At 53.5% G+C, this 14694-nt stretch overlaps 6 protein-coding genes across 6 annotated transcripts; 3 read left to right on the top strand and 3 right to left on the bottom strand.

The window, feature by feature from the left end:
* Positions 1-1049: 1049 nt before the first annotated feature.
* Positions 1050-2003, bottom strand: BBA_02585 (dihydrodipicolinate synthase; the record flags this gene model as incomplete). Its single annotated transcript, XM_008597682.1, has 1 exon — positions 1050-2003. The coding sequence occupies one exon, from the start codon at positions 2001-2003 to the stop codon at positions 1050-1052; it is 954 nt and encodes a 317-aa protein (XP_008595904.1).
* Positions 2004-2990: 987 nt separating this feature from the next.
* Positions 2991-4297, top strand: BBA_02584 (oxidoreductase family protein; the record flags this gene model as incomplete). The annotated part of the gene is made up of 2 exons (XM_008597681.1): positions 2991-3180; positions 3237-4297. The coding sequence occupies 2 exons, from the start codon at positions 2991-2993 to the stop codon at positions 4295-4297; spliced, it is 1251 nt and encodes a 416-aa protein (XP_008595903.1).
* A 373-nt stretch (positions 4298-4670) lies between these two features.
* On the top strand, positions 4671-6318 carry BBA_02583 (initiator tRNA phosphoribosyl transferase; the record flags this gene model as incomplete). The annotated part of the gene is made up of 2 exons (XM_008597680.1): positions 4671-5104; positions 5214-6318. The coding sequence occupies 2 exons, from the start codon at positions 4671-4673 to the stop codon at positions 6316-6318; spliced, it is 1539 nt and encodes a 512-aa protein (XP_008595902.1).
* A 355-nt stretch (positions 6319-6673) lies between these two features.
* BBA_02582 (haloacid dehalogenase-like hydrolase) lies at positions 6674-7488 on the bottom strand (the record flags this gene model as incomplete). Its single annotated transcript, XM_008597679.1, has 2 exons — positions 6674-7402; positions 7480-7488. 2 exons carry the CDS (start codon positions 7486-7488, stop codon positions 6674-6676), a joined length of 738 nt encoding a protein of 245 aa, XP_008595901.1.
* A 1195-nt stretch (positions 7489-8683) lies between these two features.
* Positions 8684-9763, bottom strand: BBA_02581 (fatty acid hydroxylase superfamily protein; the record flags this gene model as incomplete). The annotated part of the gene is made up of 1 exon (XM_008597678.1): positions 8684-9763. One exon carries the CDS (start codon positions 9761-9763, stop codon positions 8684-8686), a length of 1080 nt encoding a protein of 359 aa, XP_008595900.1.
* Positions 9764-12821: 3058 nt separating this feature from the next.
* Positions 12822-13668, top strand: BBA_02580 (allergen-like protein; the record flags this gene model as incomplete). The annotated part of the gene is made up of 2 exons (XM_008597677.1): positions 12822-13027; positions 13098-13668. 2 exons carry the CDS (start codon positions 12822-12824, stop codon positions 13666-13668), a joined length of 777 nt encoding a protein of 258 aa, XP_008595899.1.
* Positions 13669-14694: the final 1026 nt, after the last annotated feature.

Raw genomic sequence — 14694 nt, 5'->3', positions numbered from 1 at the left:
TGAAGGCAGAATGACGAAGCTGGAAATCTTGCGCGGATGCTGCTGGGGGCATTTGGAGAGGGGAGTTTGGAGAAGGCGCTGGAGTGTAACGGACCGGCTGGCCAGATGCCTAACAATAGTACGGAGCCAGGATCAAGTATTTCTAGAAGCATGAGAATAAAATCAGTGTTAGTTTGGATTTTTTCAAGTTGGCAAGAGATACCTTTATAACTGCTGGACCTGCTCTAATCATTTTATCTCCCTCTCTCCTGGCTATCCATCTTCGTCACCCATCGCCATTCAGTCCCGGACTACACTTCCCTAAGCTAGAAACTAGGGGGGGGGAAACACATTGAGAATTTGCATGCTGTTGGTTGCCTGGAATATTTGCGTGGTATCAGTACAACTACCATCCCCGTCACTGCGTGGCTTTCACCCGCCACGCCCCCCCTACGAACTACTTGTCGATGTCGGCTTATTCCCGCGTTGGCGGCGCCATCCGAGCTGAGATGACACCCCCTGCCAAGGCAAGAGTGAGAACATCCGTGCACCTCGCCTTGTTTCCCCCCCAAAACATCATCCTTGTCCCGGATCCTAAATAGTCCAAGCCCACGAACGCGGGGTGGTGATGAGATTAGGTGATGATGGTGCCCAGAGGAAGCTAGGTAACGTCTCACTTACACTAGCCAACCCATAACGCCACATATGGCAACTGGTCATCCAACAAGCAGCAAGGTGAGCTGTAGACAAGGTTCTAAGAGTATAATCTCGTGTCAGCAACGTCATCAAGGACTGACCCCTCTCGATGAGGCCAGCTGTCAAGACACCGCAGCTCAAGACGAAAATGAACAAAGATGGCCAGGCACGTGGGTTAGTGGTTAGTTGGTGTTGCAATTTGTGCGTGGCGCTTGTTCACAAGACGTTTCGTGGCCAGTGCAAAACAGATCACCACTTGCACTGCGTTCATGTTCGATTTCCAGTCTGGTCTAACTGACGGTCCCTTTCCTCCTAAAATGAATGAGGGATGAAACTATCAACTAGTCGGGGGGCAGAGACACGAGTCTGAAGCTCTAGAGGCTCTTTTCCACCGCCATCACTTCCCTCGTTCCCTCTTCAATGGCCTTCACACTCGCCTCGCCAAGACGCTTGAGCGGCCGCCTAGGATAGCCGCCATAACCAAAATAGCTCTGAATCGCCTGTTTGGTGCCGGCAATAGCCGTCTTGGTGAGCGGCCAGTCGCCGCTGCTGAGAATCTTCTGCAGTGCCTCCGCCTCGTCCCGCTTGCCCTCCGCATACAGGTTCCATACCCCCGCGCAGACTTTTGGCATGACGTTGGCGCCGCCGGCGATGATGCCGCTGCCACCGCTTTGAAGCGTCTGCGTGGTAAAGTCGCACATGCCGCCAAACGCCATGTACCCGGAGCCCTCGGCGGCGGGTGTCTTGGCACGGGTGGCGCTCGCCACGCGCGTCAGCTTGCCCGTGTTGCCGCAGGTGAATTTTGTGCCGACAATGTTGGGGTGCTGCGCCAGACGAATGATGAGGTCGCTGTCCATGTCGATGCCGGACACGGCGCCGGGGTAGTTGTATAGGATAACGGGCAGCGGCGAGGCATCGGCGACGGCGGTAAAGTAGTCGTAAATGACGGCCTCGTCCATCTGCGCGCGGTAGTAGGATGGGGGGAGAATGAGGGCATAGTCGGCACCTTGCTCAACTGCTAGTGTGCACAGATCAATGGTGCCGCGGACGGAGCCTTCAGTGGCGCCGAAGATAATGGGCCTGGACGCGAAGCCGGCCTCGTCGAGGGCTTCGCGCGTAGCCTTGGTGACTGCGAGCTTTTCTTCTCGCGTGCAGTGGACAGCTTCGCCGTTGGAGCCCATGACGACGAGACCAGCCAAGCCATCGCGAACCAGCCGCTGGGCATGCTTCTTGATGGTAGAGAGGTCGAGGTCCTCGGTCTCGGGGTCGAAGAAGGTCATGGTCGGGGCGTAGATGCCGCACGGCAACGGACGATGTTGAGTGGCCATTACGTGAGTTGTCTTGCAATATAAAGAGGAAAAGAGTGTCTGAGATCGTGAAAGAAATCCGAGCGAGCATGGAGCAACAGAAACTATGTGGTACCTGTAACGGGGTAATTCTAGTTAATTATATTATATCATGCCTGGAGTATGGCGGCGGCGGCGGTGGTGGGGCCGGTCCCGATTCCGATGGATTCTTGCCAGCAGGACCCCCGACAATCTTAAGCCGTCGGGAATTTTGAGGCATGTCTGCGCCGACAATGAATCTGGTACAACGAGAGATGACAAGGCGAAACACCAAGATCAAAGGCCTTTGAAAGCAGTTTTCTGGCAACACATAGACGTGTATGCCACGTTTTAATACCAGAACTAGTATGCATTGCCATGGTTGAGACGGATACAACTGTTTTTCAAAATGCAGGTAAATGACAAAATTGTGTGGAAATTTCAAACTGGACAACAACTTGAATCTAGATTGCTATCCAGTTTTCTATTCGCGCATAATTCTTTACGCGAATTTCTGGTCCTTCTGCTGACCATCAAATCTAGTGCGGGGTTGCTTGGCGGGGGAGGGGTAACTGGATGGCGGCAAACCAGCCTTCTCTGGAATCTTGGCGGGCATCGTGAGAAAATTGAGGAACCATCCTGACTAGGCAATCCTCGCCGATATACACCGCATCCAACGGCCGCCGATCTTGGCAACTCCAAACAGCACCAAACAGCAGCTCATCGCAGCGGGTGGGGAAATAATATCCCTCCAATTGCCAGCAGCTATCACCAGAGCGCAAAGCCAATCGTCGTTTGAAGCTGGACCATCCGTATTTGATCAAAACCCAGCCTTCATCTACCAAGGCGACTCATCACATCTTTGAACTCTATTAATACCTGCAGCTGCACCTCTTTCTGGTTCGTTTTTGGCATTGTTCCGTGTGGAAAGCAGCTCTAAGATACCCTTCCACAAAACTACAGCTGCTTCCCCGCAGGGCAGTCAACACCATGGCAGCACCCATCAATGTCTTGATGATTGGTACTGGCGAGTACACCACTGGCTTCGTCGGCACCGGTGGCTCGGCCTCGGACAAAAAGGTTGGCGTCGTCGGCCTCACCCTTTTTGACCTCCGCCGTCGCGGCAAGGTTGGGAAGCTGGGCATGGTTGGCGTCAACGGCACCAAGTTCCCCGCCATTCGTGCGCCTCCCCCCCAAGCTCCCACGCACATTGGCGATTTTTCTAACCCTCTCCAGGCGAGCATCTTGACAAGAACATTACTCAAGTCTACAACGGCCTGGACACCTCGTTTGACTCATTTCCGGCCAACGATCAAAAAGACCCCGACGCTTACAAGGCCGCCATTGATGGCCTCAAGCCCGGCGATGCCATCACCATCTTCACCCCGGACCCGACGCACTTTCCCATTGCTCTCTATGCTATTGAGCGCGGCATCCACGTCCTCATCACCAAGCCCGCCGTCAAGCTTCTTGAGCACCACCAGGAGCTGATTCGACGCGCCGACGAGAGAGGCGTCTACGTCTTCATTGAGCACCACAAGCGTTTCGACCCGGCCTACTCGGATGCCCGATTCAAGGCCAAGACGCTCGGCGACTTCAACTACTGGTACTCGTACATGTCGCAGCCCAAGTACCAGCTCGACACCTTCAAGTCGTGGGCCGGCAAGGAGTCGGACATTTCCTACTACCTCAACAGCCACCACGTCGACATTTGCGACTCCATGGTCCAGGACCGCTACGTGCCCGTCAAGGTCTCGGCGTCATCGTCCAAGGGCGTCGCCGTCGCCCGCGGCTGCGTCGACGAGACCGAGGACACCATCTCGGTGCTCGTCACCTGGGCGAAAAAGGACGACCCCAGCAAGCGCGCCGTCGGCGTCTACACCTCGTCCTGGACGGCCCCCGAGCGTGCCGGCGTCCACACCAACCAGTACTTTCACTACCTGGCCGCCGACGGCGAGATTCGCGTCGACCAGGCGCACCGCGGCTACGACATTGCCGATGACAAGGCCGGCCAGCTGCAGTGGTTCAATCCTTTTTACATGCGCTACGCTCCGGACGAGGATGGAAACTTCAACGGCCAGACGGGCTACGGCTACATTTCCCTTGAAAAGTTTGTCGACGGCTGCCGCGCGGTCAACGAGGGCCGCCTGAAGCCGGCGGACCTCGATGCCAAGGGACTGCCGACGCTGCGCAACACAATTGCGACGACTGCGATTCTGCATGCTGGCCGCAAGAGTATTGACGAGAGCCGTGAGATTGGCATCGTTGTTGAAGATGGTGTGTGGAAGCTGGTATAAGAGACGTGTGATGGGGAATTGACGCGTTGGGTTCAGCAAGTGCACTTTGAGAAAAAGGACGCAAAGTTGACAAAGCATGTGAGATGGCTACGATTAGTAACAGCTAAAAGTATGTGAGAAATCAAGTATGTAAATTAAACCACTGTCATGATTCCCTCGTTCTCGCGATGGAGGTGGGGCGGCTTGAGGTGCCAAACTCCAACTTTTTCGGAACCACTGTCTCTGTTTCTCACATCAAACAACAGCCTTTACTTTATCAAAAGCAGAGACACTGGCTTCTACGGCTCCTTAATTTATGCTCAACTTTCTGATAAGCCGAGCACAATAGCATAAGAGGCAGCCGCGCACGTCTCGCCTCCATCTGCTGGTCAGTATGGCGTCGCCAGCCTCAAAGCCAGAGGCGGCATCTAGCCCGCGCCCAATAGGCATTCACCACTCCGACATTATATTCTCCCACGACCAGCAAATGTCCATGTCGGCGCTCATGTCTGGGCTGAAGCGCACCACGCTCACCGTGCACAACCGCCTGCGCTCGATCCGGGCCGACGCCGACTTCGTCGCGCGAGCGGCCAGCGCCTTTGGCGGACCGAGAGAAGCACAAGCAGAAGCAGAAGACGCAGCAGCAGCATCGTGTAATACAAGGAGACCTCTGATTGCGAATGAGCGCTGCGGGAGCTGGTACGTGCGGCCAGAGAACAAGGGCGGCAGCGCCTACTTTAAGAGCACCGACGGCCACGAGCGCGCGTGGAAGTTTAGCACGCGCAGACTAAACCTCCACATTGTCGAGCTTGCCGAAAAGCACGACGGGTACGTTTTTTTCTTTTGCATATTTGAATTAGGAGAGAGAGATTTCAATTTTCTTTTGTTTTTTAAAAACAGAAGGAAAAAGTCAAGGGCTCACAAACCGTATATATAGCGTCATCATTGTAGACTCGACGCGGCGGGGGAAGCGCATGCCTGATGCGCTGTCCACCACCATCCCCGTGTGGTGCGCCGTGCTCAACCGCGTGCTGCTCCCGCAGCACCCGCTGTCCCAGAAGCTGTTCCTGCCGCCGTCGCTGCCGCCCACGACGCACGCGCAGATTACAGCCCTGCTGCCGGGCTTCGTCGCGTCCTTGGAGGCGCTCACGCTGCCGCTGCCGCACGGGCTCAGCAAGCCGCTACGCCCGCTCTGGATCACGCAAGATTCTGTGCTGCCGCCGGCGGGGGAGGAGGAAGAAGACGACGGCGAGGACAAAGGCAGCAGCAGTGTCATATTCGAGGACTGCAGGCCCGTGATTTGCTGTACGGCGAGCCGGCGCGTCGTGGGCGCCAGCGAGAGGGAGGAGGGCGGGTATATACAAGGCGCGGGCGACGATACGGAGAATTGGGCGCACGGGCTCACGCCGCCCGTGTTTTGGGCTCATGTGGATAGGCTGCTAGAAACAGCAGAGGCTGATCTCCCGGCGCTGATAAAACAGCTCGTGGAGGAAGACGCTGCTACGCATGCGTCGACGGGCAGCGAGGCGCGCACACAGCTGGCGCCGGGCATCTACGTCTGCCCAACGTCAGCCGCGACATGCCCCCGCGGAGAGGAGAGCAGCGAAGAATGCCACATCCAGCTGCTCCCGTCGGCATCGCCCCAGGAGTCGTGGGTCAAGGGCCGGCGTCTCATGCAAGTCGGGCTCGGCAACAGCAAAGCCGGCAGCCGCAATCTCCGCCTCGCCCTGCCGCACATTTGCGCGTTTGCGCGCGAATACATGCGCGGCGGCGACCGCGGCGGCGACAATGAGAAAATCATCGTCGTCTCGTGCGAGTCGGGCAAGGACTTTTCGGTAGGGACTGCGCTGGCGCTGTCGTGCTTGCTCCTCGACGATGCTGGGTCACCACTGCGCGAGGAGGGCGGCGGCGCGCGGGTGGCCTTTACAAAGACGCTGGTCAAGAGCAGGCTGGGTGGGTTCATGACGGCGTTTCCGGCGGCGAATCCGAGTCGGGCTACATTGCAGAGCGTTAATAGCTTTCTGATGGACTGGAGAAATTAGCTGCCTGTCGTGATATCTGAGAACTCTCGCTGATGTGGTATTCTCTGTTGCTAGGATGAAAATCTCTCGTTTTGGGTAAACATATTCGCACCCTATTCGACTGATGTGCAAGAGTCAAGTTGGAAGAGCATATCTGCTTGGGAATGTTCCTCAAATTGCCTCACATGGTTGGTATAGGGCGACTCTCGCTACAAACTGATGGGAAGCTATTACGATGGCGTCAGCTTTTCATGACGGACCGACGGCGGCGCGTAGAAAACACATGAAACTATTTGTGTTCACTGCCAAATCATATTGCTGTATTTATGCCTGCTCATGTTCTATATGAGTTAATCTGTACTGTGCTGTGGGCGTCTTAGACGGCGCCGCTGGCAATCTTGTCCAGAGCTGCGGGAAACTCGGACCAGTCGCGCATAATGACGACAGCGCCCGCCTCGGTCAGAACCTTTTCCATCTCGGGCTTGCGCGCATCCTCGTAGGGACCGACATAGCCAATGACCTTGATGCCGGCGCGGGTGCCGCTGAGGGTGCCGCTCTTGCTGTCCTCAATGGCGACGCTCTGCTCGGCGGTGCGGCCGAGCTTCTTGAGCGCGTGCAGGTAAATGGCCGGATCGGGCTTGCTGGTGGGCTTGTCGAGCGAGGTGGCGGCCGAGAAGACGACGTCGCCAGGAAAATACTTGTCCTGGCCGACTTTTTCAATCGACGCCCTGACGCGGCGCAGGGCCGACGACGAGACGACGGCCATGAGATACTTTTTGGAGGCGGCGAGGCGCTCCAGCTGCTCGTCGACGCCGGGGCAGGGCCGCAGGGAGGCGCGCAGCTTGGCAATGACGGCGTCCTCCTCCTTGGTGACGTACCTTTCCAGGTCGGCCTCGGAGATTTGGATGCCGTGGCGCTCCTGCAGCGAGGTGAGCATGCCGCGAAAGTTTTGGCCGACAAACTCCTTGATGAGCGTCTCGCCGGTGAAGCGCAGGTCGACGTTGCGCTCCTCGTTGATTTGGTTGATGAGGTCGGCGCAGGCCTCAAAGGCGAGCTCCTCGGAGAGGACGAGGGTGTTGTCGCAGTCAAAGAGGAGGGTGTTGATCTATATGCGCGCGACGGACGTATTTAGTCTTTGAATCAATAAGGATGGGGGTTCAGAAGGGAGGGCAGTGAAAATACTTCAGGCATGTTGGCGGCTTTGGTCGCGGGAGTTTGTTTGGATGGCTGATGTTGATGACAAGACAACGATGGAGGGGTTTTGGCGGGGTAAAATGAGGCTGGGGGTTTGGCGGCGCTGTTGATGTGCGTCAATCTAGAGAGTCGGAAGTGGCGTGTTAACTATTTGGTGTGATGTTGCAGCTGTAGGCGAACAAGGGGCAATGAATTAAACATACCAGATGATCTTGAACAGGAGAAAGATGCGAAAATTTGTCAATGACTGAGGGATAAAAGCCAAATTTACCCAGGAACCGAAGAATCTCGATGATGAAAGAGGCGCCGGACAGACCCGTTGAGCCTACCTATAAATGCTTTTAGCCGTGCCACGCTTTTTTTTTTTAGCTGCAATCTCCACTGTAACATTGCTGGCACGGTACCATTGTATTTATAGGCTCAACTAGGTAGTTTTTCGTGTCAATATTTGGGCTGTAGTATGCATGAAAACAATGTCGCAAATCAAAGGAATGCATATATGCAAGGAGGGACGGGAAAACAAGCTGTCGCACTACAGCTAGACTCACACGGACGGGACGGAGACGTATAACCTAGATGGCGGCTAGGCAATGCTACCACACACCGTTTAGCGCAGAACTCAAGAGCAAAGTAATTGCCTATTAAATGTTATTTGTGTCTTTGGTTGGGCGTCTATGTGGCTTCTCCCTATGACAGCGCACGCCCAATTGTGGGTGTGGCCCATGATACTCTCATGTCCATCGCTACCAGTGCCACTCTACATTACATTCTAGATCATATTGGCACAGATTTTGCAGCATTTTTTAATGTAACAAGGAGAGAATGCTCCCGTAATCATGAATAGGCGGTTGCAAAATCGCATCCGCGCCGTGCACCACAACGACTCGGCTACGGCCTACGGGGTCAAAGTTTGATTGGTAATTTACATGTAATAAATTCTTGAACGAGGAAAAAAAAAAAAGTAAATAAATGCAGCTAGCTTACATGGATATCTTTTCTAAATTCTATTCATGGCCCGTTTCAGAATCTGGTAATTTCAGCATCGTATAAACCCCTCCTCTTCCCTTGGACATTGCCTTCAAATCCTTTTCCATCAGGCTGCGATGAAAAATGACTGTTTTTCGCTTGCATCGCAGCATAAATGAGGTCAGGCCACGTTGCAGCACCAACCTCGGCAAAAAAGCAATCGCGTCTAGAAGATGGGTATCGAGGCGTCCACCGAGTAGTCGACATTCTCCTCACGTGTCTCGATACGATCCGTCTTGGTGTTGAACAAGGTGTCCCAGAAGCGCGTCTGCTTTCCGTAGTTGTGGCTCTTCTTCCAGCCGGTGCGGTGGTGCAGGTCGTGGTCCTCAATGGCGAGCTCCATGTTGAAATACTTGAGCAGCGACGCCGCCGTCAGGGCCGGGGAGCCGCGCATGCGCAGGCCGCTGTGGCCAAAGAGCTCGATGAAGATGACGTACTCGTAGCAGATCCACGTCTCGTAGAAGCCCATGGGCAGGCCGAGGGCCTTGCAGGTGTAAAAGGCCAGGACGGGGATGACGACAATGTCAAAGAGCTCCTGCCAGCCGTCGGCGTAGAGCGAGAGCAGCGTGTTGGGGTGCTTGGTCAGGTGGTGGGTGCGGTGAAACTGCCACAGCCAGGGGACGTCGTGCATGGCACGGTGGTACCAGTAGAACCAAAAGTCCACCATGAGCGGGTACACGGTGAGCTCGACGAAGAGGTAGGCCAGCGGCCAGCCGATGAGGGAGTCGGGCGTCTTGGCCGCGTCCCACGCCAGGCCAATGGCCATGGCCGGGCGCAGCGTCGAGGTAAGGAGGAGCGATGTGACGACCTCGCGGACGCGAACGTCGGGGATGCCGTCGCGCTCGTGCTTGTCGCCGTCGAGGTAGCCGTGGCGCTGGCCCAGCTTGCGGATGGTTTGAATCTCCCGGATCGCCGTCACGTTGAGCCAGGCGCCGTACAGAGCGAGTGCCCAGCCCAGCGAGAGATTCTGGCCAGTGTAGGCGTAGTAGGCGTAGTGGACCAACATTGGTACGACGGCGTATGACAGAACCCATCGGTGTACGTGGCTAGCTGATGAGTTGGGAACTTTCTCCGTCTTGGCGAAGACGGGGATAGGCGTGTCCCGGTCCTGGGGATACACAGCCAAGAGCTCGAAGAACCAGTGCCATACAGTCCAGGTTGACTTGTCAGCCTTGAACCATGTTGACTTGATTGAGTCTTTGGGGTTGCGCTGCACGGCGGTTGCCGTCACGGTTTCTGTCGACATTTCGACGTTGTCGATTTGTGAGCACGAACTGTGTTGTGATGTATAATAGATTGATAGTGCGTTGTCAAAACTAAATCGCAAAGAGAGTTGAAGGGTCTGTAGCCTTTATAAGTATTGATTTCAAAGAGAGGCCTGAGTGTAAGGAATAGTACAAGTCCAAGTCTGTAACGTGTCCGAGCCCGCCGACGTAATAGTTAAATCAGTGGGGTTGTAGGTATTCACATGCCAAACCCCAGACAGTACCTGAAATTGGTTGGGGCGGATGACTCCGGGGAAATCATGTCATCATGCCCTTTCCCCGCTTCAGACACGTGAATGAGGCGAAAAGCGCAAACCCGATGATCTTGTATTGGGCTTGAACTGGTAGTTTTACGTCAGGAACCCGAGCACAATCGAGTGATTGCGTGGCTTTCTAGTTCACTGCGGATTACGCGAGTGTAAATTGAGGTAAATTACCCCGCCATATTCCCCTCTCTTACTCCTTTGTCTCCCAACATGTTTCGTGCCCTCGAACATGTGAGATGGCATGTGCTCATACCAGTCATCCGTGGGGACCGGAGACGGTTGAACTCGAGGCTCCTTTCCACCAAAACTTATAAAAACCTCTTTGGTTTACGACAGAATCTCCGCCAGTCACTTTTGTTTGAGGAAGTTGCCAGAAATGCGTAGACTCTTCTCCTTGCAGCAAGAAAAAAACTTTTAAAAATAATTTGCCACATATAATAGACGCACAGGCGTCCACACCACTTCTTGGCTACCCCAACCCTGGATCGAGCGGCGGTGCGTCGGCTCTAGGCCTCTTTTGTCGCAAGCTTTCCCAATTGGGCTACAAAGAGGGGTAATATCATTTTGAGCCTCGGCAAAAGCTTACATGAACATGGATGCATCATTTGCCGGGAGCGCCATGTTATGTTGTCAGTCAGCCCTGTGGTACTCCACGTTGCTGCAGGTCTTACAAGACGTCAAATTGGTGGAAAATTGACGATGTCAGTACGAGGCAAGTGTAGGCGTCGTACGTTGCTTATGAAGTGAGTGACGCGGTATGGTTGTAATCTTTCTTCCCTTCTTCCTTGCCCACTTTCGAGAAAAGTTTTGCCTTGGGTGGTTCTCTCTCGGTGACAGGTTTGTGTCTTGATTGTGTATCTGTGTTGTCTGTCTACTTGCAGTATGTTCAAGGCAGACTGTAGGGTTGCTTCCAATCTCGTCAACGAAACCGTTCCAATTCTGTCGGTTGCAGCGTAAAGTATCGAAAAATGTCGGCGCCAAGTCGTCTAAACAGAAGAAAGAATCTTGATGCATCAGTTCTGAGCGCACTCAGACCTCGCAGTGGGTTGAAGCCAATCACAATCACACCAATGACAGGCTCTGCTGCAAGACAGCTTGCGTCCATCATCCCAAGCAACAATGCATTTTTTTGATTTGCCCAAAAGTCTTGAGACCCATTTTAATGACGGTGCCAAGGGGGTGACAAAAAAGCTGGCCCATTCTTGCAAGGCGTCCGCATAATACTTAACGAAAGGCTCAAAGAATAGTAAATAATAGAAAATTCATAAAAGTTCATAAAAGACACAAGAAATTATTTAGTCACTAAAATTTAATCTCGTCTTTATCTTCACTTAATAAACATTTTCTAGGGTTTATGAGGAATTATTTAAATATAGGCAGCTAAACTTCGGTACTCTCGTTATGGGCCATTTTTTTTGTCACCCGCGTGGGTGCTTGTCTCAAGAAGATTTCTCTGAAGCGCAAGTCCGGTAATTTTCACGCAAAGAGTTCGGGAACCCTCGTCTTTCCTTGTGGCGTTTCCAAGAGAAGTCACAACCAGCCAGCTCGCCAGGTACGCGTGCAGCTCTTTTTGTGTCCAAAATGAACGAATGTTGGCGAAAGAAGCCGCAGGCTGCTGCACAATATTCTGTCATTTTGACCTGCAGGCCGGTACACTCCGCCCAAAGGAGTTACTGTGAGCTAACGCTGCTGCTAACTTTCACCGGCCCTTCCGACGGCCAACTAACTGATACTGCAGAGGTGGAGATGGTTCAAGCAGCCAACAGTGACGTCTTGCCGCTGGTTTTCGGCGGATTGGGCCTGTCTCAAATTATTTAGGCTACAGCCCAGTTTTCTCTCTCTGAGCTTTCAATCAAGTCAATTGGGATCCTTTGCAAGGATTTCGATCAAGATCAAAAATACAGCGCTCCGCAGGTCCAGAGAACGAGCAAATTCGTCCGTTGTCTGTCTCTTGTCTTTTCAGAGTGAGTGTGTTCTTGCAGGACGTTTCCGGCCAGCCGGTACACCGAGAACAGGACCACAAAAACGGTATACTTGACCACCGCCAAAAGAGGGCACAAATCATGTCGATCGCACCGATCGGGGTTAATTTGCGGAAAATTATTCAGCCCCGATCGCTGATGCAGGGCGGTGCTGCTTGCTTGGGGATCGCAGATGCAAAAATGAATGACAATATCCCAAACTTTAATGGGCGGCGACCACTGCGAACCAACGGCTGCTATGACGCAAACCACCATCTAAAGAGAAGCTTTAAACCCCATCTTCCAAACGTTTTTGCTGCGTCATAAGCTGCTTGTGAAACTCTGTTTGCTCTAGAGACTCCTCCTTCAGCTGGTTCTGAATTCCTGATCATCGCTTGGGCTGTGATGGCTGCCAATGATTGGAAGGCAAGAGGAGATACTCTGCTCCACGGCGCAGCTTTGAGGTCTGGTAGCTCGCCAGGGAGGGCTTAGTTTCAAACGGATGGAGGCAACCCTACGGCGTGGACATCTCCAGAGTTGGAGTTTACGGCGAGTATCGATTCGCAGCTAGTTGATGGATTGAGGAGCTTGCCATGGCGGATGATACCAAGGCTCAAGCTCTCCGTCATACCCGATGCTTTCAGCTACGTTTGTCTGTGACGTGATGTAAAGGTGCTCAAGACGATGATGCAAAGCATGGAAGCTAGTATATATATCCATCTTTGTTCTCGCCATCACCACATCCAACTCATCTTTACATCATTCCAAACATATAACCCATAAAACCACATTTCAGACACCGATTATTCACAATGGATAAAGCTAAGAAGGCCGTTTCCAACTTCCTGTCCAAGGATGGCAAACACGACACCACCATCGATCAAGATGTTCGCGAGCCCGTCGTCAAGGAGCACGTTCATCCTCAGAGACATGAAGAAGTCGTCACCGCCGTCGATCAAGAAATCCACCAAGATCACCACCAGACTGTTGTGCAGCCTCTCTCTACCAAGGAGACTCTGTAAGCTTCCCCCAGCCACTATATTTTGCTCTCCTAGACAAGCAACGCGACTAACAAGATACTCTTGTAGCCCCGAGAAGCACACGCACAACGTGGCGGCCGTGAGTGAAAAGTCCGTCAACCACGCCAATGCGGCCGAGACCAAGGCCGCACTGCAGCAAGACGCCTCGCAGTACTCGTCGGAGCGCGTCGTGCACGACACCGAGTACAGCACCTCGGCCGGCGCCGCCGTGACGGGCCAGCGCACCCACCACCACGTCCACCACCACGTGCAGCCCGTGATCCAAAAGGAGACGGTGCAGCCCGAGGTCGTGCACACGACGGTGCCCATCCACGAGGTACACCAGGCGGCGCCCATCCACCACGAGACCACGGTCCTGCCCGTCAAGACGGTCGAGGAGTTTCTCGGCAGCGACAAGAAGAACCTGGCCTCGTCGGCGCCGCGCCAGATTGCCGAGTTTGAGGGCTGCCCCAGCCTCAAGGACAAGGCCCTGCAGAAGGAGCAGGAGGCCAAGCACGGCGGCAGGGCTCTCACTGATGAGACGTTGGGTGGTGCCGGTATTGGTAGCAAGACCCAGAAGACGGCGGGCAGCGGCCTGGGCAGCAACACAACTCAGGGCAAGCCTGTCCTCGGTCATTAAATGTACTTTGAATGGATGCCACGATGATTTATTGCAATTATTTTGGTGTTTGATAGTATTACTACGAAGTCATTTGGCGTGTATAATACAAAGTTAACTCAATTGTGATTACACGGAACTTTTGCATAAATATGCGACATTGTAGCCATCAACCTTGAAAAAGTGCTTCCGACCTAATTCATTACATGCTTCACAAGACGAGTGCTTCTTTCTGCTCCCATTGATATTTAACCTTACAGTGGCGCCGCCGATACCTACAAGCCTCGACTCACTCGCTGTACACCAACCAGCTCGGGTCACTAGCTATCCGAACGTCGACGTTCACCATTAATTCTGCACAGTGTACATCAGTGTACAGTGCAGAAAGCCTCATCGGCTATGAGTGTCCTGGGAGGTTGGTGCGCTTCTGCATCATCTCACAGCGCAATGCTGGATGAGACGAAGAAGAGAACTGCATCGGCGATTTCTCTGCATCGTGTCATCTACTCATTATCTGATTACATTTCCCTGTAGAAGCAAATGTCTACCATGAAACACTCTCATTGGCTGTCGGAATTGGCGTCATCGAGATGGCCGATCTTCATTGGGGACTGACTGAGGTGCCTCGACGCATCGAGCACTTGGGGGAGGATCCACGTCTAGTTGACCAAGTGTTGCTCGAGCCCGATAACACGCTTTGGGTTGCTCTGTTAAGCCCTACTAATGAAAGAGCCTTGAAAAAGATGGATTCCTTGTTTCTCCCTTCACCACGTGCTTAACAGGCGTGCCTTTCTTCTGCGGGCCGTCGACGGAAAGTGCGGCAACACGCCAAAATGCTGAGTACACGGGTTGCCGTCACCGCCTTTATACTTTGTACCAAAGCCTAAACGGTTTATTTTCGCCATTATATACCTTCACACAAACATCACTGAGTTCAAATCGCTCACGATCTTGTTCATGGAGTTCCGTCAACAAGTCTACTATTGACGGCCAAGATAAATGCAACGTTCACAAGAGTAGCCAATGGGAAGACGACTACTACAAAGT

This window comes from Beauveria bassiana (assembly GCF_000280675.1).
Source record: "Beauveria bassiana ARSEF 2860 unplaced genomic scaffold BBA_S00005, whole genome shotgun sequence".
Classification (NCBI taxonomy): Eukaryota; Fungi; Ascomycota; class Sordariomycetes; order Hypocreales; family Cordycipitaceae; genus Beauveria; species Beauveria bassiana.
Note: the sequence above shows the minus strand (reverse complement) of the source record. Positions and strands in the feature narration are given on the sequence as shown.